The sequence below is a fragment of the Syngnathus floridae genome, chromosome 19 (assembly GCF_059516105.1).
Source record: "Syngnathus floridae isolate MCC-2025c chromosome 19, RoL_Sflo_1.0, whole genome shotgun sequence".
Taxonomy (NCBI): Eukaryota; Metazoa; Chordata; class Actinopteri; order Syngnathiformes; family Syngnathidae; genus Syngnathus; species Syngnathus floridae.
In genome coordinates this window covers 4507397-4534868 of record NC_142431.1, presented here as the reverse complement: position 1 = coordinate 4534868, position 27472 = coordinate 4507397, and the positions used below count along the sequence as shown (strand labels likewise).

Genomic DNA, 27472 nt, shown 5'->3' with positions numbered 1-27472 from the left:
AAAAACACCTCTTTTTTCCTTTTAAACGCTACTGCTGCTGACGTCAGAAGCTCCGCCATCTTTGGCGAGAACCGCACCGCTTCCCCTCATTGAAGAAGTGAGGAAGACTCGGCGCAGCGCCTTTGCAGCATCGCCGTCACAGCGTGAACACACAAACACACGCGTACACGCACACACACGCGCGCACAGACAGAGGGGGGGGGGGGGAGCTGCTGGTCCAAAAAAAAAAAAGCGAACGCATTTCCTCCAGAGCTGACTGCAGGCCGACGACAACAAGCTCGGGTAAGTCTGCTCCGGTTTTCTCTTTTCTTCGCCAAACAGTTTGCGCATTGGATGTCACTTGGTAATTATCCTCTCGGGATTGAACGGCAGTGATTGACGGCGGAACTAAGACGTATTTATGGTCGATTTATTTTATTTTAGCCTGTGAAGAACAAACAGCGCGTAACCTCCTGAGTGGAAACGCGCAATGAGTTGAATGGATGCGGTGCGCAATAATGCGTCGATGCAATGTGGGCGTTTTCGCTCTTTCAGCACCTTGGATAGCGACGCATGATTGAAAACCGGGGAGGAGGCACGCCGCAGATGTGTGACAAATATTTTAAGTGTCCATATGCTGACCAGATGTTTTTGGTGAGCTACACATCATTCCTGCGGTTGTCTACATCGGAATCCGCAGCAGGTAGACAACTCATCGCATGAAGATGGTGCGTTTTTATTTTTTTAAATGAAAAAAAGAACAGCGAGATGGGGAGACTATATCGCGCACACAAGGTGATTACGGTGAAGGTGCAATAGTAAAGTGCGCCATGATGAAGTTGATGGGAGAAGGGTAGCCCGTATAAACAGAAAGGAGGGGGCAAGGGTGGGTGGAGGAGCTCCGAATGCGTGTGCGCCGTGACACCCTTGACGCTTGTCGCCATCAATGAGACCGCCACGCGTGTTCCGTCAATCACGAGCGGGGAGGGGGGGTGCCATCGTCAATTAACGCGGCTCTGCGCTTGAGGTGCGTGAGGCACGCAGGGAAAAAAAAAAGAAGAATCGCTGCATGTACGTCACATCTCTTAAGTTATGGGTCACCCGTGGGCCACTGTTGCATTACAGGGTGCGCAATAGGTGTTGATTAGGGTGCGCCCCTGCAGAATGGATGGATGGATGGATGGATGGATGGATGGATGGATGGATGGATGGATGGATGGATGGATGGATGGATGGATGGATGGATGGATGGATGGATGGATGGATGGATGGATGGATGGATGGATGGATGGATGGATGGATGGATGGATGGATGGATGGATGGATGGATGGATGAACGGAAGATAGATAGATAGATAGATAGATAGATAGATAGATAGATAGATAGATAGATAGATAGATAGATAGATAGATAGATAGATAGATAGATAGATAGATAGATAGATAGATAGATAGTGTTATACATAGATACTACATACATAGATACGTAGAAACGTAGATAGATAGATAGATAGATAGATAGATAGATAGATAGATAGATAGATAGATAGATAGATAGATAGATAGATAGATAGATAGATAGATAGATAGATAGATAGATAGATAGATAGTGTTATACATAGATACCACATAGATATAGATAGTGTTATACATAGATACCACATAGATATAGATAGATAGATAGATAGATAGATAGATAGATAGATAGATAGATAGATAGATAGATAGATAGATAGATAGATAGATAGATAGATAGATAGATAGATAGATAGATAGATAGATAGATAGATAGATAGATAGATAGATAGATAGATAGATAGATAGTTTTATTTTGCTTATTCTTATGTGAGTCTTGTGTATAATGGTGGGGATCGATAAATTGTCTGAATCAGATACAGATATTAGCAACGAATAGAAATAATTTAGCACATCAAATCATATAACGTTAATAAGAAAGGCATTTTTGGTTGGGCTTCTACTGTATTGATTATGTAAGTGAGAGGTTGTGTTGTCCATTGGGTAAGCAGATGTCGTGACTGGCTGATTTGACACTGTCGTGGTTCATGTGGTCTGTGGCTGTTGGGTGAAAACAGTGTGTTGATGTCGCACTTGCTTAGCATTCAACAGTAGCATCCAAACATGGCCCTAAGAGGACGCCCTCACCCGGGGGAGGGGGGTGGGGGGGGGGGGATGCTGTGGTTGTCATGACTGCGATATGCAGCGTTTAAACTGCAGGGAGAGCAAGAGTAGGGTGGGAGGGGTGATGGGAGGAGTGTGGGCCTATTGAGCACATTGAGAAAGGGGCTGCTCGCCAGATGAATGGTGACTCACTGATATCATCGCCGCGGGTTCGCTTCTCAGAAACACTCTGGTACTGTTACACGCTTACTGTACCGCTGCTGAAATGAAGCCCGTATGAACAAAATGATGGATGGTGGTCAATATGAGCTGACTGCGTAGCTGCAATGCCTTTTTGGTGCAGGCTGGTGAATATTTTATGACATGCAATACAATTATGTTTCCTGTTGTGGGTGGATGCAAGGGCAGATGTAATGTAGCCGAACGACAAATATAAATAGTAAAACGAGTGAATAATCACTTTAAAATGTGTGGTTGTAATATAAGAATATTAATATTGTAAAAAATGGTGATAGGCATGTTGTTCTATTAAAAAGGCCACAATATTAGGTACTGCTGCACAATTTAATGAAATACAATACAAGAGATGCGGATAAATATTTCACTGTTACCTCCACTCAGGTTGGCTGCTGTTAGCTAGCAGATAACAAAAAATATATTCCGCAGATTTGAATGAAAGTAAGGTGGTTCCCAATCGATCGATCAATCGGTAACCGATCATGAAATTAATCGACTAAAATGACTGAAAGACATTTGCTGTAGAATCTATTCCCAACCAGAATGCCACGATACCACCAGAAATTTTAGTCGGAATTTTTGTGATTCACGTCATTTTGGAGGCTTGAGCACCTGCCTGAAAAATATCTGCGCACATTCCTGTTGTTGTTAGTCATCCTAGGATGACTCATGGCTTCCTGAAAATAGATCCGTTGAGTGTTCAATTAAACTGGCTCAGATCATCATGTCAGCTTGTTTTTTTTGGCAATGTGCCGTGAGATTTTATTTTTTGTAAAATGGGTGCTTTGGCGCGCTAAAGTTTGGGGAAACGCTGTTCTATACTACTTCCACTCACTGAGGTTACTGTATATCTAAATTGAGTATCCTGGATATGTAAACTCCCACACAGGAGGATCTAAACTGAGATTCGAGCATTGAATCTCAGAACTATGAGGCAGATGTAGCAAACACTAGCGCACCATGCTGTCTGTCGAGAGAGAAAAAAGACAACTTGCTTTCAAACCTAGGCAGAGGTCAGCGTTTCATCCAGTCTATTGCAGTAAAAGCAGTTTCCATACCGCTATTAAATTGCATTAGATATGCAGTGAAAGTAAATTATTAATTGTAAGAGTTACTTGTCATTGATTCTTATGCATTCCACTGGCGGGACCAAAAGGGCTATTGTTTTTCTTTTTACACAATCAATACAATATTTTATTTTTACTCCTGACGCACGGAAAATAGCAAAGAAAGTGTTTGGCAATACTGATGCTAGAGATGAAAATCAATTTAAAATAATTTTAAGTGCCCTTGAGTAAAGAACTTGACCACTGGCCACTTTTTTAAAGTGTTGCGGTTGAGTTTAGAAACTACAAATTATTTTTCTTTTTTGAGGACATTTTCAAGAGCCTAAACGCTGAGAAGCTGCAAAAATGTCCAGTCGGGATGAAAGGCAGATTTTTTTTTTTCCTGTGTCCAGTCAGCCCTCCGAGGACAGACTCTCAGTCTCTCGCAGACACTTTCGGCATGTAAACAAAAACAGAGAAACAAAATGGCTGCTCCCAAGGCACCGGAACTGCAGTGGTGTGAAGAGAGGAACACATCTGAGCCTGTGCGGATAACATTCTACTTGTCTAGAATTCTTTTTCTTATTCACAAACGACAGCAAGATCCGTTCGCGCTAGCAAAAGAGTTGCTGTGACTGTCATCATCAAGTGGTGAACTATATTCAAATATTAAATGATGAGTAATATTCCAATTCATGCATCTTGACTTAGACTTAATATTCAAAATCTTTTCAATCCCATGACTGGGTTTGCCTGGGGGGCTTCCCAATGCACCCGCTTGAGGCCGATCCAATATGATGTCATCATTGTCCTTTCTCCAGTTTTGCTTAGGAATATTATTCCAACAAATTGCCAAATGTTAAAATTCAACAGTAACAAAGAAACATTGTAATTAGAAAATGATTATTATTGAGTCTGGTTAATGATTATATTTAAAATAGAATTTACCAAAAAAAAAATCGTACCACTACTTTTTTCTCAAATTTTGAACCCTGAATGACGAATTTTAGCTGGTGCGGCGTGTAGTCCGTTGCGGCTTATAGTCCGAAAATTACGGTATTTTTTGCTTGATTGAATTTAAAGTATTGCAACTTACCCCTGTTAGAAGCGTTTAAAAAAAGACAGTCGAGGTGTAATTTGATATTTTTAAGTGTGTATATTGGGTATGGTGTCCTCTGAACAAACCTAATTGCTTTTTAATGTCTGTTTTTATGACTTCTCAAATATTTAACAGGCTCTAAAGGGGCCTGGCTACTTGATTGTGGATTATTTCTTGCTTCTTTTTTTTTTTTTGGCTCACGTCAAAATAATTTGTGTTTTATCATCTTCCCCAGCTGCTTCAGAGGAGTAATGGAAGGCATCAATATCGATTGAGGCATTACGGATTGATTTTTTGCTAAGGCTTTGCTAAAACATCAGGAAATCTGACGAATGCCGAGGCATTGCTTGGAACCTTTTCTATTTACAGATGGGTCAAAAGATATCGTACGTGGAGCATTTTGCACGTCTCTCCTCGGACTTTCACGGCATTGAAAAACAAGAGCAGTCATGCTCGATTCAAAACAGGTTGCAGACATGAACAGAAATTGCTCAAGTGGTTTTTAAACGTGCTAATCTGGGCCACATTCCCGACATTTGAAGGGTTGAGGATTTGTCATTCTCTTAGACCATAGGTATCAAACCCAAGGCCCGGGGGCTCGATACGGCCCACCACATCATTTTATGTGGCCCACGGACTTCACGTGTCAATACTAAAACTGCAAATTGACTTCACTTTTAAAAAACTACAAATATTGCTAGCAATTTTGATCACCATGCATCTTTTTAAAATATTTGAACAGTTTTTACTACTGTCCGATTTCAAAGTTCATCGTTCATTATTTGTTTGTCGTGTAGTCTATACTGTATACAATATATACGTTGGCAGTCATCCGAAGGAAACTATGAGTACAATGCGGCCCGTGACAAAAATGACTTAAACCTTTTTAGTAACATAAATGTCAATTTAAATACTTCACGGTGATATATGTGCCTCAGCATGAATCTAAATAGTGAGTTTGAGTTGTTTTTTTAGCATAATCTCTTCCAAGATTAAAAATGATGTTAAAATTGTAATAATATTTATTTTGTCATGATGAAATTTGCACATTGGCCCAGAATCTTTCTGTATGTTACCGAAACAGGTCTAAATTGATCACGAAATCTCACCTATTGATACTTCTCTCTATTCTCAATCGTCATCTATGCCTGTGATGAATATGAGATGGAGGTTCAGGGGATCTTGGGTCAATAATGCATGGCAGTCTCTGTCGAGCAGCCCGCTGGGATGCCGCCCGAGCACTTCAAGCTAGCGCCTCTCTGGAGAGAGAAAGCTCGAGCTGAAGTGACACTGAGGTGTATTGTGTCATATCACATCACGGTGATTAGTCACGCTTGTAAATAAATATAGCATTGCGTTAATATTATATGTTGACATAATGCGTAGCAACAAAATGCTTTTGACACAAAGCACTTAAGTGAGGGCTGTTACTGATTATGTAAGCACCCAAAATATTCAATAGATATGAATTATAGATATAATATATAACACGATTATAACGCAAACACATTTGACCTTCATATTGAATATTTTGCTCTCGGGTTTTATGTTTAATCACTTTGAGATTCGGGTGATATTAATTTGTGTTTGAAAAGGAGTCCGATTTACAATTCAGTCTGGCTTACAGGTATCTGATTATGAAATAATAATAGAGTACAACAGGGAGGTAAATGATAAAGCCAGTATTGTACAAGTTGAATGTAATTAGACAGGCTGGTACCATGGGTAGAATTAAAGGCATATTCATATGTAAAATGATTGTTCCCATGGTGACCATGCGACTCCAGACGTCATAAAAACACTCGATGGATGGATAAACGGATGTGCCTATAAACCTCAGATGTTGTTTTGTTCCACTTGTTTTTTTTCCTGCTTTTTTTTATTGGTTGTAGGTAGTATTGCTGAAGTGATTATTTAAAACCCTGCAGTGCTCAGCCTTAATCCAATAATTGCCTTAAAGCGTCAGGTCCTCACCGCACATGCTATAAATCACTTTTACAGGCCCTTCGTCGGTGTCGTAAATTAAATCCCGCCGCTAATCAGCAAACCACACCCCGACATCCTCGTTGAGGCAACATGGCACTAATGATGTGGGTGCACACACACACACACAGGCATGCACACACAACATGCACCATTAGCTTTGTGTGCTTACAACTCAGGTTATGTATTTTAATAAAAGTGAGCATGTTTTTTTCCCTAGAAGTGTCTCGCGCTTTATTGCTGTTGACTCGGGGTCACCTTGGTTACCATTCATTGCCGTGAATCTGCGTAATCTGTGCTTTGTGAAGCCAGGTGATGACTCAAGGGGAGAACAGTGCGTCACCTTTTGTTATTGGCACACAGGCACACACACAGTCGTGCACTTGACAGATTTTTTGTGACGTGTTCAAAAGGGTCAATAATATTCATTTCATTTATGGGGTTTCAGTATAATATTTATTTCATTCTATGAGGATGAATGACTAAATTGTAGTTTTTTGTAAATGCTCAAGTAATGAAAGCCTAGTTGAAGTCAATTCATCACAGATTTTTGTATATTTTGAGAGACATAAAAGAACCAAATGTTGATTTTGTGCAAAGATTTTTGTTAAACGCACAGATTAGCATTAGCTGATAGCATGTGTGATGTTTTGGGGCGCGAGAACAGATGAAATAAATTGATTTGATTATATTCATGTCAAATTTTCAAAAGATAAATAAAGACAATATATGCATAAGCAAAAAAAAGAAGTTCCAGTGCCAGGAAAGAACTGCTGAGGAAGGCTACAGTGCAAAATGCAACGCTTGTAATTGAGCCAATAAAGTAAAAGGTCAATGTGGACTGTTAAAAATTAATTGCTGGAATTCGCTTACATAAAGCAGGAGGGAGGCGATAATCCGTCTCCCCGCGGCAAGCGACTCCGAAGTCTGCTGTAAATCGTCCTCGATTTAGATGCCAAGCACTGCGTTGTCCACTTTTGAGGTTTATGTAAGCCAACATGGCTGCTGTTGGCGAGCGACGCAGCAGTGCGAGAGGAAAGGCGAGAACGAGGGAAAGAAATTAGGGCAAGGGGAGAGCTGAAATATCATAAATAGTTGCACATACAAACCATCTGCGGGTTTATGGATGTATCTGTGATTTAAAGGAGGCTCGGATGTCTCATCGTAAAATGTGACTCAAATGCAACACTAATGGATGGATTTTGTGCGATGGGTGATATCGATGACTGTACACATGATCATATATGTGCTTGTGAAATGTAAGAATCTCCGGATTCAAAATGGAATGGAAAGAGGAGCGTAGGTGCGTCCTCGTTTCTATATCGACAGCGTAATACGAGTTTGTACGCAAGTCTGTCACCAACATTTGCTAACAGAGTAGTAAATATTACATCAGGGGTGTCACTCGTTTTTGTCGTGGGCCGCATCGTAGTCGTAGTTTCCCTCGGAGGGCCATTATGATTATCAACGTCGTCTATATACAGTATAAGCTACAAAATAAACTGATGAATAACTCGTTTTGAAATCAGAGACTAGGAAAAACTGTTCAAATATTTTGAAAATAATATAATATAACATAATATATATATATAATATGTCTTGTCACCGTGGGACAGTACTAAACGCAATTTCGATTTCTTTGTGTGTCTTGACGTGAAGAAATTGACAATAAAGCAGACTTTGACTTTGAAAAGACGAATGGTAATAAAAATTGCAAACAATATCTCTATTTTTTTTAAAAAAGTGAAGACAATTTGTAATTTTAGTAATGACACAAAGTCGATGCAAAATTTGCGGGTCACATAAAATGATGTGGCAGGCCGTATCTGAGCCCCGAGCCTCAAGTTTGACACCTATGTATTACGTTAAATGTGGATGAATAAAATGAAAACCAGTAAGCTTCCTTACATCTGCATATACAGTAAATGTACTTTGTGCAAGAAAAGAGCAACAAATCAAACATGATGCATATCATCGGGCAATTAGCAATTGCACACACACGTCTGGGATGTGAGAGCTCATTGTGGCTAGTCCTTCCATTTCTGGTTAACCTCAGTACATCTGAGCATTGCAAACTGTGGCAACCAAGCATAGAGACTGGATGCACTTGATGATGATCTAACTTTGAATTTAATAAGTGCAGTAAGATTAGCCTACTTAACTGCAACTATAAGGCAACTGTCATGTTTTGACCCTCATTGACCCTCTGTCAAACTTTTTATCATAGCAAAAATGATTTGGCTCTCCGAGTAAATTATTCCAATAAAATAAATAAATATAGTAAAATAAATGATGACCAACATTTAGAAATAGTAGCGTAGTAGGTCTAAGTGTTCGAATTCAGATTTAAAGTTGTTTTTATGGACACTAGAAATATTTAGACAATTAGGTTCAATTCCTCATGCGTCACACTTTTGATCTGAATAAATCACATTGACCAAATATGCATTCATGTAAATGTAGCTGATGAATATTCATATCTGGGTTAAGTCACATGTGTCAATTTTTTGAACAGCCATCATCTGTTTGATCTCACATCTGTAGATGGATTCAGCTGCTTACAAAAACAATTTTGTCTTTCTTTCAGCTTGTCCCGGATTCCCTCTAGGATCTTTTCTTCCCTGTTGGAGACCCTCTCCACCCCCCACACCCAACAGCCATGGCAGATGACGCGGACATGCGCAATGAGCTGTCAGACATGCAACAACGTGCTGACCAGCTCGCCGATGAGGTGAGACCAAGCATTTATTACGACTTACTCACCAATTTACGAGTTGGGAGACGACGTTCGAGCCCTAATTTGAGATCAGAGCGACCTGATTGTAAAACACAAGCAAAGGTCCACCAATGTCATCAACCTAAGTAGGTCATCCAGCGTTGCCATGGCAATGCTATATCATATTTCTCTCACCGAATGTTCTTGATTATATGACACGACTGGACAGAATTTCCATTTTTTTTTCCCCATGAAAGACTGAGATGTGAAATTATTTTACAGGTCAGATATTCATGTATGCGCTTGACCTTGTGAGTGTCTAAATGTGGGTGTTTGTTTCATCACAACAAGAAAAGCCTCAGAGAAAGCCTGGAGCAGGTCACCGCTCCCCCACATTCACATATGACTCACACTGGGCAGAATATTGAATATTCCCAAGAATGGGGCACGGACAAAATGGTGGAATCATCACGATGACCAGTTTCAGCTCAAGTTGGGTCTCAGTCTGAGGAAACGTGTATTTTCACATACCAGCCTACGTCAGTCCATTTTTTTGTCAATGCAATAATCAACAGGGTGAAACGGCTGAAGCTTATTTTTTGGAGAACAGTATTGAGTGATAAATTCAATTAAAATAATTTTGTTTTCTCATCCCACAGTCACTGGAGAGCACTCGTCGTATGTTGCAGCTGGTGGAGGAGGTAAAACTATCTTTTTGTTCCGAGTGTTTATGCTTGAGTTAACAGCTTGAGGCAGTAAATCCATAAACTGTCTTTTAATTGTTTTCTCGTTAGGAAAAATAAGCATACGTGAGTTAAGGGCTTATGCAACATTCATGGTCGGTAAATGACACTGTGGCAAATTAGGAGGAAAGGACAAGGAGTTACCTTAGGCAGATGTGGATGAATAAAGAGGGAAGAGGGAAGGATAAATGAGGAGGCATAAAGAGCATCATAAACAGAAGAGAAGATCTGACAATGAGGATCTCAAGGTCATATCGATCGTCGGTCTAATTATGACCAGCAAGAATTCAAAAGAAGTCACACATTTTATTCTTTTTATCATATTATTATTTGAGCCCCAGCTGAAATATGCAAGTTGGGTATTTTCTGATTTTTACAGGATTTATTTTCCACATTCTTGTCTGTTTTCCGTGGAGACCATATAGTGGATCTTTATCTGTGTTTTCTGATGAATTATTTGGATTTTTAAAACATTTCTTTCCTCTTTTGCGGACCCCTTGAGATAGCCTTGATCTAGCTCAGTCACTGCCAAGAAGATGCTTTCTTTACAAAGCGCTGATTCAGTTTTTTTTGTAAGTGTATGAACAGTTATGACATTATTGATTTATGAGGAAAAACCTTGCCCATCACTATTTACTTGTTCTGGAAATGCAACTTAACACTAATCATAACTTTTTATTGGATTCTACAGTTCGATAATAAATTGGTAGCTTTCCAGAGCTGGATGTTAAAATGACTAACATTGGAGGCAAGGGGTCATTAAATTGCAGCGCAACAAAATGCTAATCTCCGCACCAGATCTTAAAATGTGCAAGAATATTACAGCCATTTCTTTGCCTGTTTGGGATCATGATTACTTCTCATTTCGGGTGTTCCCCGAGAGACATATTTCAACTACCTTGGGATTTCTCCCGGCTGTAGACATACTGAATTACAGAATAATTTATACGCCAGCCTTTCTTATTGCTCCCTTCTCGCCTCTCAAACGTCAATGTGGCTTTCGTCCCAAATTGCTGAGGATGCAGCTGGAGGGGGTTGCGTTCATGCATGTTAGATTATTTGTGTGTAGAAACACCGACACAGTATAATCGCATTTATGCCTATCAGGCCGAGCCAGGTGCCGCGTACCGGTACGGTGTTGCGGGATTTCTAAGGAGCCGGCAGAAAGCAGGATTGCGGACAATTAGGTTTCAGTATCCTCCCTTCCAGCACCTACTAAGCTAGCCCAATCCATCAGTCACTAATATTTATATTGATGGCTGTCAATGTTATTATCCACCGAGGAGCTGATTTTACGTTTCCTGTTATGACCTTTCACGGCACAATCGATATTTTAAATTTCTCGAGCATAACATACTGATGGAATGTGATGATGAAATATAATATATAATAATAACGACAACATCACGTTTCACTATAATCATATGCTCGACAGTTGATTACAAATACCGTATTTTCCAGATTATAAGGCGCACCGGACTATAAGGCGCACCTTCAATGAATGGCCCATTTTAAAACGTTGTCCTTATATAAGGCGCACCATTAATGCAATCAATCTCCATTTTATCTTTTTTATTTCAACTTCAGATGCAACAAATGACTTTATAATCACAAAATAATGATTCATAGTCTTTTTGATTCATGATTCATAGTTTTCAGCGGGCCACTTATGATTGATTTCATGACACAATGCTTCGGGGCAGTTTAAATTTAGGAATTTGGTCCATATATAAGGCGCACCGGACTATAAGGCACACTGTCGGCTTTTGAGAACATTTTAGGTTTTTAGGTGCGCATTATAGTCCGGAAAATACGGTAGACTTTTGACTTTACAAGCTGTCAATCAACAGTCATTCTTACTCCCCAGTCGCCCAAGTAAAAGCATGTCAAAATTGTTCATTTTAAGACTAAATGGCGAGCAGGTTCTGTACTTTGAAAGAGCTTCCTAGGGAGAAATAGCCGTAGTACAAAATTGGCAATTTCCTAGCTTGCACTAAAAAATGGCAAAGAAAAATGGTGAGAAGCAGTGAGGTGAAAATAGAATGTGGGAATAGCTTATGGTAGCAAAAATCTTTCAGTTCCCATTAACTTTCCGACTCGATATAGCCTCATTACTTATCGCTACTCCATTTATTTTTTTCCCTCCTTTCCAAATCATGCTGCCTACCTGCTTCTGGGGACTAGAGCAAAGATGCCGGCATTAGGACTTTGGTCATGTTGGACGAACAAGGAGGTAAGTATGGAAATGGAAAAACGATGATGAAATGTGAGGTCATGTAGACACAAAAATGATAAAATTATGTAACTATCGTCACATCAAGTAATATTGTTATTCATGTGCAAGAAAATATTGTTTACTTGTGCCAAAGATTTACTGTTTTATACATAATGGCTTGATTTGTTTAAATGTACGGAAGCTTGGCGCTGCCAAAATGGAATAAAAAAATATTTTTGACTGGCAAATATGTTTGAACGTACTATGGGAAAAAATGACGAACAGAAATTATGCACGACAGTCATAATAAAACAAAAAAATACAAATAAATAATTTTACTCAGTTAATTTTGAAGCATGTTGTAATGTAGGTCAAATGCTTAAAATGAAATAAGTTTTTTACTCAAGTCAATATGGGTAAAACAATGCTAATTTTTCGTATGTTCAAACGTACTCGCCAGTCAAAAATAATTGGCAGCTCCATGCTTTTGTATGAATACAAATCCAAACTAATTAAATGTCTCCATATTTCACATGATATTTCCAAGGGGTTTTGTTTTGAATGGTTTGTTTGACATTTCTTTGCATTAAGGAATTGTAATTTCCAGCTTCTTTCAACCCTTTGTTTCCTTTTAGCAATTCTATTTTAATGTTTTTGTTGCTATTTGCAGGAGCTTTTTGCTTATTTCCATTTGCCCACACCGACAGCACCTGGTATCTTGAAAGTGCCAAACCGCTAAAACACGTTTACACGAGCCGACCACCACAGTGACGAAAACCTGTGTCTTAACTTGATTTGGTGTCAGGATGCATTTAAACGGGGATATCAGATGAATTTGTTTCACAATCTAACCAAAGTTCTTTGTGATTTTGGTTCATTGACATTCCAGAATTGAAAAAAGAACGATTGAAAAGATACGATCGATTTAGCTGGTAATGACAAAATATTCCGCCACTTCTCAGTCAATCCATTCACTGCTTTGTAAAATCCCTGGTTACAATATATTGCTTCAGGGCATCTAGAATAATTCTAGAAAGCAACCTCTGGTGATTTTTTTTTGAAAGAATATCAAAGTATGTCTTAGCTCTGGCATGCAGAAGGACCCGAAAGGCACATAAAAACATTTTACGTGTCCCGAGAAAGGCCATGAATTGCATTTTGGTCTTCTGACCCTCCGTTTGTGTCAGCACCCACGGGACTGCAAAACCTTTATAGCGGCCGACAGAACGGCTTTCATTTACATTGCCTGTAACGCTCTCTAACGAGCATCACATGCTCGGTGCTGTTACAAATCAAAACACTGAATCATTTAACAACGCTAACCGGGATAGGCTCCTAGCACATCCGTGACCTTAATGAGGACAAGCCGTAAAGAAAACGGATGTACGGATTGTACTGCATACCATATGTCTGCGTACCAACCGGGGATTTTACAAATCTGAATATAGTTAATTGATGACTATGCTCCATAATTCATAAGATGTCTTTAATCACTAGTCAGGCTGGAAAGTCTTTGCTATGAATAGTCTCCAAACCGCCATCCACATCAGCATGAGCAAGGCCTTGAAATCCAAATGCTCAATATACAGTAAGCAAAAAAAAAAAACCCGAAGGCAGCATTGGATTTTTAGTGAAGGGTCCCCTAAAATTATCCCATCATAACAGGAAAATTAATTACATTACAGAATAGCTACATGGACACACTATAGTAGGGATGTCACGATTGAATGTTTTTAGAATCGATTATTCTACCGATTAATCTAATGGAGTACTATAATATATAAAATTTGATTTTGAATTAAAAGTGGATTACAAAACCATTCCCCTATTTACTGATGTTTATTATATATTGTTTAGTGATAAAAAGCCACCAAACAGATTACTGGTACGATTATTGTTTTCCCGATGTAAAAGCAGGCGTCTTGTTTTGATTAAACTCAACATATAATCCGTCATGAATGATGACAACAATTATTAATAATTACTGTTGAGAAGCTGTCATGAGAGGATTTGGCCAAATTTAAGTAAAAAATTGTCTCTAAATGATTACTCGATCATAAAATGGTTGTCGATTATTATTTGCGAATCAATTACTTGTTGATTAATCGATTCATTTCGACAGTACTTCAGACTAAATTAATTTTGGTTTCCTCTTTTGCCGTTTATTCTAAAGGAAAAACTTGCTGCAAGATTTTGGAGGGTCTATGGGAACTTTTATCCATTTATGCAGGAGAGCATAATGAAGATGAAGTCAAGTTAAGATGTTCCTTACCTGTTGTTCGAATTATGAAGGAAACTCCTCGAACATCCACGCGGAGCTCAGAATCCATCTGCCTGTGCTGTGCCCTCCGATCAATTTCTGTAGATTTAAATATGGCCGTTAGATTACTTTTAGGAGCAAATTGCTTCCTTTGTAATTAAAGTGAGGATCCTCTAACTCTAATCAAGAAAGCACATCCTAAAATGAAATTCAGACCCAATCAATACATGCAGTTCCCCTCCCCTATGATAGCCCCATATTTAGTTGGTGCTCATCATAAATCCTATTTGTGTCAATCAGCCAATGACATTCATTCCACTACTGTCATCCCTTTGTCCTGACCAGAGCAACTCGATCGTGTTGAAGATGGCATGAACCATATCAACCAAGACATGAAGGAAGCCGAGAAAAATTTAAAAGATTTAGGGAAATGCTGTGGGCTTTTCATATGTCCATGTAACAAGTAGGTACTGACAACGTGCCTCAAAGGTTGTCGCATATGTGGTGGCGTCCAGTTTTTTCCTCTTTTTTTTTAATTTTTTTAATTTTTGTTCCTAGTTTCTTTCGTCACAGTGAGTGTCTGAAGTTATTGTCTTCTCTCCTTTGTCTTCTATCTCTCTCTCTCGCTCTCTCTCCCTATCTCCTCGTGCTTCATTGTGTGGGGGATAAATGACTTGCGTTTAATCAGAACAACTGGAGCGCATCGAGGAGGGAATGGACCAAATCAATAAGGACATGAAGGATGCAGAAAAGAATTTGAACGATCTAGGGAAATTCTGTGGTCTTTGCTCCTGTCCATGTAACAAGTAGGTGCTGCTTGCCTGCCTGCCTTGCCTGCCTGCCTTTACAAAATTATCAATTCCTTCATAAGAAACACTGAAACCGCTGGCATGAATTACGGCCGTCTACTAATAGTCTGCTCTGCTCCAGCTGCAAAAAGGCATCAGTGGCTTCCATATTCATACACACAGGAGGCCAATTTCGAAAACCGTCCCAGACACATTCATATATGCAGTTAATTTAATATCACTCTAAGAGTCAGTCAAAACTCAAGATAATTCAACATAATTCAACACGCATATACCGTAAAGTTCGGACTATAAGCCGCTACTTTTACTCAAATTTTGAACCCTGAATCACAAATTTTATCTGGTGCGGCTTATAGTCCAGTGCGGCTTATAGTCCGAAAATTACCGTACCTGTGAGGAGCCATTTGTCAGATGAGCACGTTAGCTGCTTTTCAGAAGCAAAACCCAAAAAGCAAGACATTTTTTTAGTAACTGCTAAACCAGAGTCAGAGTCCCCCATGGACATTTCAACTCAGTGACGTTGGTATCGAAATGCAGAGGACAGCGCTTGACTGTGACGCTTCTCCTTATATGCATGATCTTTACCACTGCCACACCACTCAACATTCACTAGATGCTCACCTTTTTTGCAGGCAAAAAAAAACATTTTTGACCCCCTGTTAACAACCCGCCCCACTACAATAACATGGAATGACTTGCGAGCATGACCCTTGGAATGCTCATGCATGCAACTCACACTAGCATTGCTGCACGTGATGATGCTAAGATTATGATCATGGCATTGATGATGATGATGTACATTTATACAATACACCTTTATTTTTATAGCGCTTACACAAACACTTTCCCCGTAGTGAAGCGCAATACAAAAAAATCACATGAATAATACAAGAGAAAATATATCACAAATAAAACATCGGCAATAATACAAACATAACAACTAAGTAAATTTGTGGTTTGTATAGAATATAAAAGGTGATACAGAGCTTGGGGAGGTAATTGGTTTGAAAGAGGATCACTGGCTAGGGTTTTTCTTCTTGGGGGGTCCTGGGGGGCTAAAGCTACCTCAGGGCGTCCGTAATATATCCCCCAAACAATTATATTCTTCCAAAAATACTGCTAAAGGTTTGACTTGTTCTCAACAGGAGAAAGATGAAAATGTAAGGGGAAAAAAAATCACTATATGAACAAAAATATCATAATGCCTGACTATTACACAGACAGAATCTTGAGAGCTATAATTGCTTCCACTCTACTGGAAAGAGTTTACAGGAGATTGTCTTTGGGAAATGATTGTTCATTCAACCGAAATAACGTTTGTGACATTAGAGATTTTGGTCAAGAGGACCTTGCTCTTCTTAAAGGTGTTTGTTGGGGTTGAAGTGACGGTTCAAAAGTTCATTCATTCCAAACTCATCCAACCGTGCCTTTATAGAGCTTGCTTTGTGCACTGGTGCACATGCATACTGGAACAACAAAATTAACATTCTTCTTCAAACTGTTTCCAGAACTTCCTGAGATGTTCAAGTAAGAATTGAAATTCTAATGGGACCTAAAATTAACTAATTATGAGACAGGTCACAGTACGTTAGTTTATGAAATGGAAAAATGTTTTATCATGGTCAATAATATTCCTGAGATGTTCAAGTAAGAATTGAAATTCTAATGGGACCTAAAATTAACTAATTATGAGACAGGTCACAGTACTTTAGTTTATAAAATGGAAAAATGTTTATCATGGTCAATAATATTACAAGAAAAAAATAATAATTAAAATACATTGAACACACCATAAGGAGGCAAATGAGACATAAAGTAAAAACAGTTACCAGACACTAAAAGCGACACCAACATTTATAGATCTGTATTTGTTCTGGAAAAGTTACCTGATGCTGGGTTGTTTTAATAATACGTTCGGATTCTGATTGTCTACATGCCATCGGTGATAAAATTGTGATTGGTGGCTAGCTCATTTTAATAGCTGGACTTTTATTTTGCCACAGTGCTAATCCAATCAGTTCAGCTCAATTGCCATGAATCTGATTTATCCGTTAAGGGCATCTATTTGACAGTGGAGAAGAAGCCGGAATAAAATGAGAAGATGAAGAAAAGCAGACAGATGGGGAACAACAAGTACAAAAAGAAAGAGTGTGTCAGCAGGGATTGGCAGCTAAGCGAAGCCTTGACTCAGTCCAGTTCTATTAATAAAAGTCAAGTAGGAGGCTGAGCATTTTCCCTCTCGCTTACTGAAACAATACTTTTAAGATAACCAAGTCACTGAGGCTAAAATAATTAATATGCACAGTACTTGGCCAGATCCTGCCCACCACATCATTTGAAGCAAATACAGAGTGCCTATTGTTTTTTGCTAACTATATTTGTTCTTTTTAATTTAGCCGAAAATCTTTACAGACATCGCAATTTTTCATTTTTATTAAAAAATGACAATTTAAGAGCTAGAATTATTGTGATGACCTTTTGTCTATTGAAGAGTAACAACAAATTTCCCACCGATGTCGCATCTTGTTAGCACAGCTCTATTTGTCGGGTACACACTTCTTTTCGGTGAGCGTTGATATCGTTATCGCACCCCTCACTGGTGATTCAGCACAGCTTTTCCGAAAGCGATAGAACAGAAAACCGAGGTCGGATTGTGTCGGGGGGGTGTGAGTTCCACGAATAGTACACGGAACGTCACGTGTTACTATGTTGACCTTCAATTTATTTGTTTCTTGTTTTTATTTTCTAATCTGTTCTCCACATAACTGTCGTCCCTCCTCTAACGATGTGACGCTCTATGTTGTTTGTCTCCCAGGAGCTCGTCTCCTCTGTTATCTGTCACATCGGGACAATGAACTGTGGGACTGAAGGGAGGGATTGTTTTTTTTTTTTAATTGCAACAACATGGAGGTGCAATTAGAAAAACGTTGCTGCTATTAAAATGCATGCCGTATAATACAAAACTGCAAACGACACTTGCTAGTTAGTATCACTCACCATTACTATTGTGTAAACAGAAGCTTGCACCTTCCAAACCCTACCAATCCATGCTTGCTATGCTTTGCTTGACTTAGTCTAGTCTCCACTATTGCATGAAATCAAGTAATTTGATATTGATATATAAAACCACCCTCAAAGTCACGGCTCTCTATGTTGGTTGAATTAACTAATGGGAAGCCGGCCTGGTTGAGGGAGTTGATGGTGCGGTTTATTAGAATGTTTGGTAACTGTTCTTCTTCATCGATTTTGGTGGGCAGGATGAAGAGTGGTGCCAGCAAGGCCTGGGGGAACAACCAGGATGGGGTGGTGGCCAGTCAGCCAGCCCGGGTTGTGGATGAGCGCGAACAGATGGCCATCAGTGGAGGCTTCATTCGCAGGTAAACCTTCCAGAACATAGTTCGCGTTTACTAGATGAATATTTATAGCGTGTATTTAATAACGAGGTGATCTTAAGTAGTAGGGTACCAAAATTTCATATACGTCCATTTTTTTTGTTTTCAGGGTAACAGATGATGCCCGGGAAAACGAGATGGACGAGAACCTGGAGCAGGTGGGTGGTATCATTGGAAACTTGCGCCACATGGCTGTGGACATGGGCAACGAGATCGACACTCAGAACCGCCAGATCGACAGGATCATGGATAAGGTAATGAAAACACACTGGAGGAAAACACGTTTGACCCAATTACTTGGATATCATCAAGTATGATCCATAATAATGAAATCTGTTTCTATACATTTCCTAATCTTAGCCATTACCTCCAATATCATTACCGTATTTTTCGGACTATGAGGCATACTTAAAATTCTTGACTTTTCTCAAAAATAAACAGAGCTACTAATAATCAGGTCTTTCTTATGTATGAAGGTTGAATTTAAGTTAAATAAAGTTTGACTGATTTGCTGTACTGGTTTGCCCCCCTGAATGTGCAGTAATGTACCCCATATGGAGAAATTTCAGAAAATAAACTTATAAGGACATATAATAAAAGTACACGTGATAATATATCAAAAATAAAAATATAAAAGTATATAGTGTTTAGAAATATGTTATATATAAGCAAATATAATTATAAGAGTATACCTTACAACCCGGTGCACCTTATGGTCTGAAAAATACGGTAACTCACACAAGCCTACCTTTATGGATCTTGATTCGCGCACTGTGCTCTTTACACTCCCCCAGGCTGATTCCAACAAGACCAGGATCGATGAGGCCAACCAAAGGGCCACAAAGATGCTGGGCAGTGGCTAAACACCCTGTCCCCCCCCCCCCCACCCAGCATGACCCGTCCCCGGTGTACGGCGCCGCACGTCATCAGACGCCGGACATGCTTTCAATATGATATTGACCTTCTCGGTTTGCACACATGCACATATCACCTCCCCCTCCCCATTGTAAATGTCGTTCTGTGTGTCGTTTGTCGAGCTTTTTCAAGATGATTGTCCTCGTAAAATGATCATTTCTTATACTCCGTACATCATTCTTTCCAAAGGTTGTATATAGTGCTGAGTTAATGGCGCTCTGGCTCACCTGTGAAGTTTTTATTCTCTAGACATTATATATATATATATATATATATATATATATATATATATATATATATATATATATATATATATATATATATATATATATATATAAAGAATGCGATACAAGCTGTTTGTTCTGATTCTTTTTTTTTTTTTTCAGTATCTCAGTATTGTCGAAGTGAAGCGGTTTCATGAAGGCTATTGTGATGCTCCTTATTTTCGTGTTTTGTCACAGTAAAAGGGAGACCGATGGCAAGTCATGATTAACTGAGAAGATTGCAAACAGCTCTTAACAATCATAAAAGGAAGTCGCTGGTCCATTGTCCATCATTGCAATCATACTGAGTTTACTGTTTAGACAATGTGCAACTAGATTCTCTGTAGCTGTATTAGACATTTGCATTCCAAGTGATGTGAATTGTGCGTTCTCTGCATGACAAATGGTAGATTTTAGTCTTCTAAATAAAACCTGTCTGAAAAAAAATATCTATAAAAAATGATAACACGGCAGTAGCGACTTGACAAAACGCATGCTCAGTATTAGGACACAGTTGATCGTTCCATTCTTCCCTGCAAGTTTGCAATAGTGCCACTTTTTTCTGTCTTGATATATTTACCGACTGTGACCATCTTGTTGTAAAATAATGCAAAAGGGAACAAAAAAGTGAGACGAGGATGACAAAATAAAGATCTGTGGTCGTATTGCAAAAAAAATAAAAATAAAAAGACCTGTTTTCTAAACGATTATGCAGTTTCGTGATGAGGATGTTGATAAAGTGGTGAAAGAGGAGGACTGGTTGTGTACTGTAACATAGGTTTTGGATGCTCTGAAAAAAATAATAAACGTTTGCAATGTAAAGCAAAGGCGCATATTTCTGAGAGACCTTACTTTTATAAAAAGACTGTACCTGTAAGTTTATTCTCCCATGTGGTTTGTTATTGGTAAAAAAAAAATAATGTTCATGATAACTATACACTGAATCCAAAAAAGAAAACAAAAGGGTTTTTGTTGCTTCTGTACTTTTAGAGCTATGCATACCAAATCTCCGAAATGTCCCTTAGAGTAAGGTGATAAAATACCCAAACCTGAATGACACAATAGATTCAACTGTGAGATTGATGTCCTCAACGCATGTTATATTTAAAAAAAAAAAAAAAAAAACTCCCTCTCTGTATCTTGTCAGTGTGTAAAGTGGTGGACATTTTGTAGCTAGCTGAATTGATTAAAAGTAATCAACCCTGCTTGTACCTGTCTTTGTCTTTATTGCTTTTAAATGATACTCTCTCTATTCGGTTCTTAAAATCAGTACTACTACATAAATATTTTTTCTTATTTAAAAAATATATATATTACGGACGTGAGACTAAAAGATTTCAAGTGGGTCATCGCACTATTTGTGCGAGGATGAAGTGTGAGTGGGAAAATAACACCTCATTCCACTGGAGGGAGGACAAGCACAGACAAAAAAAAAAAAAAAAAGTCAGACGATGAAATACAATAGAAGATTCAAGAATGCTCGTATAAATCCTGTAATAAGCTACAAGCAAACACACACTCCAAAGTTCAATATCTGAATAGACAAATATGGGAATATACAAGATTTATACATTTCCAGGGAGAAAATATTCTAAAATTAGCATCATAAGGAGCTTCTTAGGATAACTTAGCGGTTCTGGTAAGCATGACTCCTTCTCAATCAGGATTTTCCTGTTTATCTTGAATCAACTGAAAATAAGGACGGTCAAATATTTTTTTCGAAACAGCCTATTAAGTGCTTACTGTCTTCTAATCGGGAGGTGCTGGAGTTTCATATTCTCCAAAACACCACAAAGGATTTAAGCGATTGCAAGAGTGCTGGTCGTCAGATGAGGGGAGCTCGTGAGCTTTTCAAAGTGAGATCACAAAAAAAAAGCAGCACGGCCACAATGGCGGACTGTAGGCAAGGCGGTAAGGGTGGGGCTGCCCTGGGGAACCACGGCAATCTCTCACCCTCGCACCAACACCGCAGCTGCTTATCACACGAGCGATGTGACGCAGGAACTACACTACTGACATGTTCTGTTTTCACAACCAGAGTTTGGATTGTTTATTAACGTGGTGGTGAGGTGACACTTGGGGGGATGGGAAGCAGATGTGACGGGGAAATGGCTCACAGGGTGACTTGCAAGTGTTTCCTTCTAATGATTTCGGCCTCAGCCGAATGAAAATGAAAATCTCAAGAGGGATTTTGAGGTGACCGGCTGTCACTCTACATACCGCTTCTGCATCCTCAGAGGCATGAAATGACCTCTACTGTCAAGACAGGATGTGAAGGGTCATTGTTCATCATTGGGGGAAGATGGTGAAATGCTGCCACTTCCTGGTAGTGAAGGTGAACTACAACTAAAACCATTTTCCACTTCAAAAATAAATACAAATGTAGATTGTGTGATATTTTATATGGCAATCAATTATATATCAATATTAATTTATTTACACTATAATCCAAAATTCAGATTTTTTTTTAACTTCCTTTTGACCAAAACATGGTTAAAGAGAGGAATCCATTTTAAATTCTGCAAATAAATAAACTCGTAATATATACTTATTTTTTTTATTCTAATCTCCAAATGCTTTTCCATTGTTGAAATTACAACATTATGATTCATAGATATTTTCTGTCATGCATAACGTACGTATATATTTGTTGATTAAATTATTTACTCTTTTACAGCATAATTGCAAAATGTTCCACAATTAATTAAACTATCTCAAAATAACTATAGAGAAATACTTACAGCAAAGCAATTTAGAACCTGGTTGCTGATCTCAGTTGGGTTTTTCCTTCTCCATTTTTCCTCTTTGATAGAAATTTTTAATTGCCAGTCTTATATTTCGACCTAAAGTGATTTGGGAAAAAAAAAACTGCAAAAGCACATCTGTCTCCAGTAGTCCTTTTAAGTGCATTTCGGTCACTTCCAAGATTATCATTTACAGATCCAATGCACTCCGCAACAGATCAAGTGGAACACTCACAAACAATGAAGGGGCTTAAGCTTTCGTGGCTTCTTCGTAGTGTCTCACAGAGAACTTGAAACCATGATTATGAAGGCGGTCAATGAGACTAGTTTTGTGGAAGGCACTTCCTGGTGTGTACACTCCTCCCCTGTTGAGTCGGACACAAAAATTGCAGAGAAGACATCAGAGGGGTATTTTTCAGAAGATGAGATAACGTCGTGTGAAGGAGCTATAACTGACCTTCTGGGAAGGGAGTATTTTTCTTTCAGCACTGTTACTGCTGCCTGTACCATAGCAATCACTGTGGCCACATAACCAGGTTCTAAAAAAAAAAATGAAATCAATGAATGCTGAGACAATCAGACGCAAGTGCAATTACCATTCGCTACAAACAAAAAATGGTTTTGAATCATCAAATAACGATTGAGATTCAAACCCGCCACCAAAGATTCCGCCATTTTGTGATATCACTTAGAACCTGCCGGTAATGGAGTAACCAAGTGCTGCACGCCTACCTGCTCCCATGATCTCAGTGCAGATCTTGGCGTTGGGTGGTCCCTGGGAAGGATCTGTACCCTCGGAGTATCCCTCTCCGAAAAATGTCATGTTGAAGCAGGTGTCTTCAATCTGGTGAGAGTCCAACGTGAGAGATGAAATACAAGCGACTCAACTAGATCAATTTACATTGCACAACCGGATTTAAAATCTATATTACAAATATCATATAAATATTTTAAACCCAAACTACCAACAATGATCTTAACACTAGCGTTTTCTTCATTCGGTGCATTTGGACGCACAACTATATTAACTAACATAGAAGAAGCATACAAATCAATTAACTAATTTAATTAGAGCACTGATAAATTCAAGTCTTACCTGTTTAATTGTTGGACCAGCTTTACTGAACATTCCAAAGGAAAAAAACCTTGGAAACTTTGGAAAAGGGCAAGACACCAAACATCAACATAAAGTACCGTCCACAAATTGTCCTGCTGGGTGATGACGCAATGATGTCTGTACCATAGTGAGAAGTTTCCTGCCCAGGCGGAATTTGACCATGACCCAGAAGAGCAGTCCGCCGCAAAGGAGCTTGGCAACTGAGCAGAAACCACCTATCCCGACATATGCACAATATTGGATCTGTCGGGGGAGGATGGTGAGGGATTGGAAGGAAGAAAAAATATAAAAGGGCGATTGGTCAAGCCATTTGGTCAAGCGGTTGGGATTCTGGTTTTATGCCGGGTGGTCCAGATTTATCTCCAAAGCTATACACACTAATGATTCGACGAATCATCCAGTGACTCACTTTGTGAGATTGCATGGCACTCTACAGAGTGATGATGACTCACTCCGGGTGACTTATATCATATTTCCAGCATGATAGACGATAAACCAAAATAATCCAGCAACAGTAAAAACAAAAATCCTGCGCTCCCTCTCAAGTAAAATCAGTTAAATAATAAAAGACAGTCATACTACCAATACCTACTAAAAATCCAAGATATTACTGACCAGACCATTAATTAAATTTGTGCATTTTCTGCACGTCAGTTTGAAATAATGTTCTGTTTTTAATAAAACGATGCAAATTAAAAATGTTTCTTGACCCCATTCATCAAAAAAGTGACAGATTACTCAATTATCAAATAAATATTTTTTGCAGCCCTAAATACATTTTTTCTAAAGCTTTAATGTGTTCACATGAATAAAAAAAAAGTGATAACATTTGGCAAATAGTCTCCAAAAAGGGATACCATTTGATACAACCACAATATTGCACAATTTATGCAAATGCCTACTGTATTTCTATTCCTCAATCATGATAACTTAACATATTCCAAGTTTGCAAATTCTAGCCATCAAAAATCATGGATGAGAATTGTCATGAACACTTACAGGTGACCGACATTCCTCCCGGTAAAGGAAACGCTGTGTTCTCTTCACTACAGACGGGTCCGAACCCATAAAAGGGATGACGTACTGCATTATCTCTTTGCTGTAAAACACAAAACCTCTATACACACACACACACAGACACACACAGGATTAGTGTACTCATTCCTAAACACATCATGTCATACAGTAAACATATCTGGTGTTTTACATGAAACCTCGAAGTAAACACGTCAGTTTCTTTCATAAACACTTTCATATCACTTACCTCTGGCGAACTTTGGTTCCTACGACAGGAAGCGGCTTGTGGTCAAACTTCTTCCTCAGCCGGCGAAGGGAGCTACTATCCGCAAAGCCGTGCACAGCCGACTGCCAAGTGGCATCATGACCGCATGAGCCCTGAAAAAGTAAACAGCACTGTAGTGAGCTGCTCTTTCTATTTGGACAATATTTCTTCCAAAAATATCCTCAAAAATTTAATTGACAGATTTATTGCTCTATATTGGTGCTTTGAAATTTGAAAAAGTTTTGTACTTTTATTTACTGAAATTAAAATGTTGTCACGAGCATTGCTTAAGATGCTCGGCAAAGCTATTCCACTATAGTTCAAGCAAATGCATTTTTTCCTTGACTATTACGGACAATCTAATGAAGATTACCTCAGGCCCACTGCTTATTATTAGGAAGCTCTCCACTGCTGTCAGCGTCCCTTAAATCAAGACAGTAAACAATAATTCGATAAACAATAATAATTCATTTTGAATCATCAAATTTGTTTAAAAAGCATTACTTGTATTACCGTATTTTCCGGACTATGAGGCGCACCTAAAAACCTGAACTTTTCTCAAAAGCCGACAGTGCGCCTTATAGTCTGGTGCGCCTTATATATGGCCCAAATTCCTAAATTTAAAATAGCCCGAAGCATTGTGTCATGAACAGTGACCCGCTGAAGACTATGAATGATGAATCAAAAAGACTATGGACCATTATTTTGTGATTATAAAGTAATTTGTTGCATCTGAAGTTAAAATAAAAAAAATGGAGAATGATTTGATTTGGATTAAAAATCTGACATGATGCATTCATGGTGCGCCTTATAGTCCGGTGCCCCTTATATAAGAACAAAGTTTTAAAATGGGCCATTCATTGAAGGTGCGCCTTATAGTCCGGAAAATACGCTAATTATTTTTGCACTTATGGGACTTCTGTGGGTCCACTGTACCAAACATGTCATAAAAAACAGTCTAACCTTTAAAGTGGCTCTGAGTATAGAGAATTCCCAAGTCTGCTGGTATGGAGTCAAAGCCGCAGCTACCAATTACATACACCCCTTTGTCCAAGGCCTTATTGTGGTACTCCAACTGCATGCGCTCCAGAAACTACAGAGACATTTTTTTCATTTTTTTTGTGTTAGTGTTGGCCTCTCTGTGTTCACATAATTAGACAAATAAATGTTCCGTTTACCTGAGGCTCTCCACAGATGTCAATGTAGTGAGCTCCATTCTCCACGCATGCAGCGACCACCGGCTCGCCATAAAACCTGTACTGAAACAATGACACAGACAACATTAGTGCATCAATCCAAATTTCAACAGTTTGTTTTGATTCATTTCTCAACAACAGCAGCATTTAATACTTACCGGGCCCACACAGTTGAGAATAACCAGAGCCTGTTGGCACATGACGGCCAGAGATTCTTTGCTGGATACATCTGCTATGATGATGTCAACGTCTGTGCTCAACTCGGGCATGGCTGAAAATGAAAATATCTTTATAGTAGAGATAAACATGAGCATTGTTATCGAATTTCCTTCTGCACTGAAATCTATTTACATATTGTTTATGGAAATTTACTTGAAATTTACTTGTCACCGCATACTTACACTCAAAAATATATTTAAAGGACAGCTTTCTATTTTATTTGAGTCATATTGTTGTAAAGTAAGAGTACTTTTATTTGAGTTTTGATTATTTTGGTTATGTGTGTATACCCACCTAGCCTGTTGGCGACCTGCTCGAGCATCCCCTTGAGACGTTCCCCGCTTCTGCCGGCCACGGCCCATTTTAGACGGTTGTCTGGGGTGCTGTCGGCGGCGTAGCGAGCTACTTCTTCAACTACAAACTTGCCAGTGAAGCCCGAAGCACCAAATACTACGATATGGTAAGGTCTGCTGGATGTCACCGCCTCCATTTTGTGCGTGTGCAAAATCACTCCGGGTAATCTTGCTTCCGGCCATGATTTATGCACATTTATTAATAACTATGGTGAAGACACCACATACTAGTGAAATAAATGTGCTAAAAAATATTTTTTAAATTATAGTAATTAACTTCTCCATGCCATTGCAGTCTGAGACGTCAAACATGGATATGCTCCATTAATGGAAGGTCGGACGTCGGAATTATCCCACACGGATTTTCCCATTTCCGGCCTAGAATGAAGGCGACTGATTCCGATATATAATTGTGGTTTCGTTATTTCGTTTATCACAACACATTTTGACCTCCACAAGACCTTCTTCATAATTTCCTTAATTTATAAAAATAAATAAATATAATATATTCAAAGCATTTCATTCACTTCACCAAATACTTTGTTGGTTACTTTCTGCTTAACGTTATCACGTCCGCCATATTGGATGTGTCAATGGACCCAAGCTGGAAACAGAACAAGTGCACAAAGTTAAAATTCTCTCAATCACCCATTCACACAAACACATAAAGATAATGAGCTGATGATTTATTTATTCCCTTTATTTATCAATATAATAATATTGAACCTCACAGTGTTACATATTTTTAGCTGTGAAACACATTAA

At 38.8% G+C, this 27472-nt stretch overlaps 2 protein-coding genes across 4 annotated transcripts; one reads left to right on the top strand and one right to left on the bottom strand.

Annotated features, from left to right (window-relative positions):
- The first annotated feature begins 90 nt into the window (after positions 1-90).
- On the top strand, positions 91-21001 carry snap25a (synaptosome associated protein 25a). The gene is made up of 8 exons (XM_088362751.1): positions 91-282; positions 9071-9214; positions 9859-9900; positions 12127-12175; positions 15106-15223; positions 18484-18603; positions 18728-18872; positions 19413-21001. Exons 2-8 carry the CDS (start codon positions 9143-9145, stop codon positions 19479-19481), a joined length of 615 nt encoding a protein of 204 aa, XP_088218877.1. The 5' UTR covers positions 91-282; positions 9071-9142; the 3' UTR covers positions 19482-21001.
- Positions 14482-26877, bottom strand: LOC148381742 (saccharopine dehydrogenase-like oxidoreductase). Of its 3 annotated transcripts, XR_015854510.1 has the most exons (14): positions 26649-26877; positions 26294-26406; positions 26118-26198; positions 25903-26032; positions 25313-25362; positions 24922-25052; positions 24657-24774; positions 23781-23900; positions 23637-23693; positions 23273-23384; positions 22998-23079; positions 22776-22905; positions 22538-22639; positions 14482-14516 (listed from the first exon to the last, which is right to left on the bottom strand). XR_015854510.1 is itself a non-coding variant. In XM_088362750.1 (13 exons), the coding sequence occupies exons 1-12, from the start codon at positions 26842-26844 to the stop codon at positions 22791-22793; spliced, it is 1305 nt and encodes a 434-aa protein (XP_088218876.1). In that variant the 5' UTR covers positions 26845-26877; the 3' UTR covers positions 22443-22639; positions 22776-22790. The 3 variants fall into 3 exon arrangements, 2 of the variants coding, with proteins under 2 accessions (XP_088218876.1, XP_088218875.1); XM_088362750.1 differs by lacking the exon at positions 14482-14516 and having other exon boundaries at positions 22443-22639; XM_088362749.1 differs by lacking the exons at positions 14482-14516; positions 22538-22639 and having other exon boundaries at positions 22678-22905.
- Between the last annotated feature and the right edge of the window lie 595 nt (positions 26878-27472).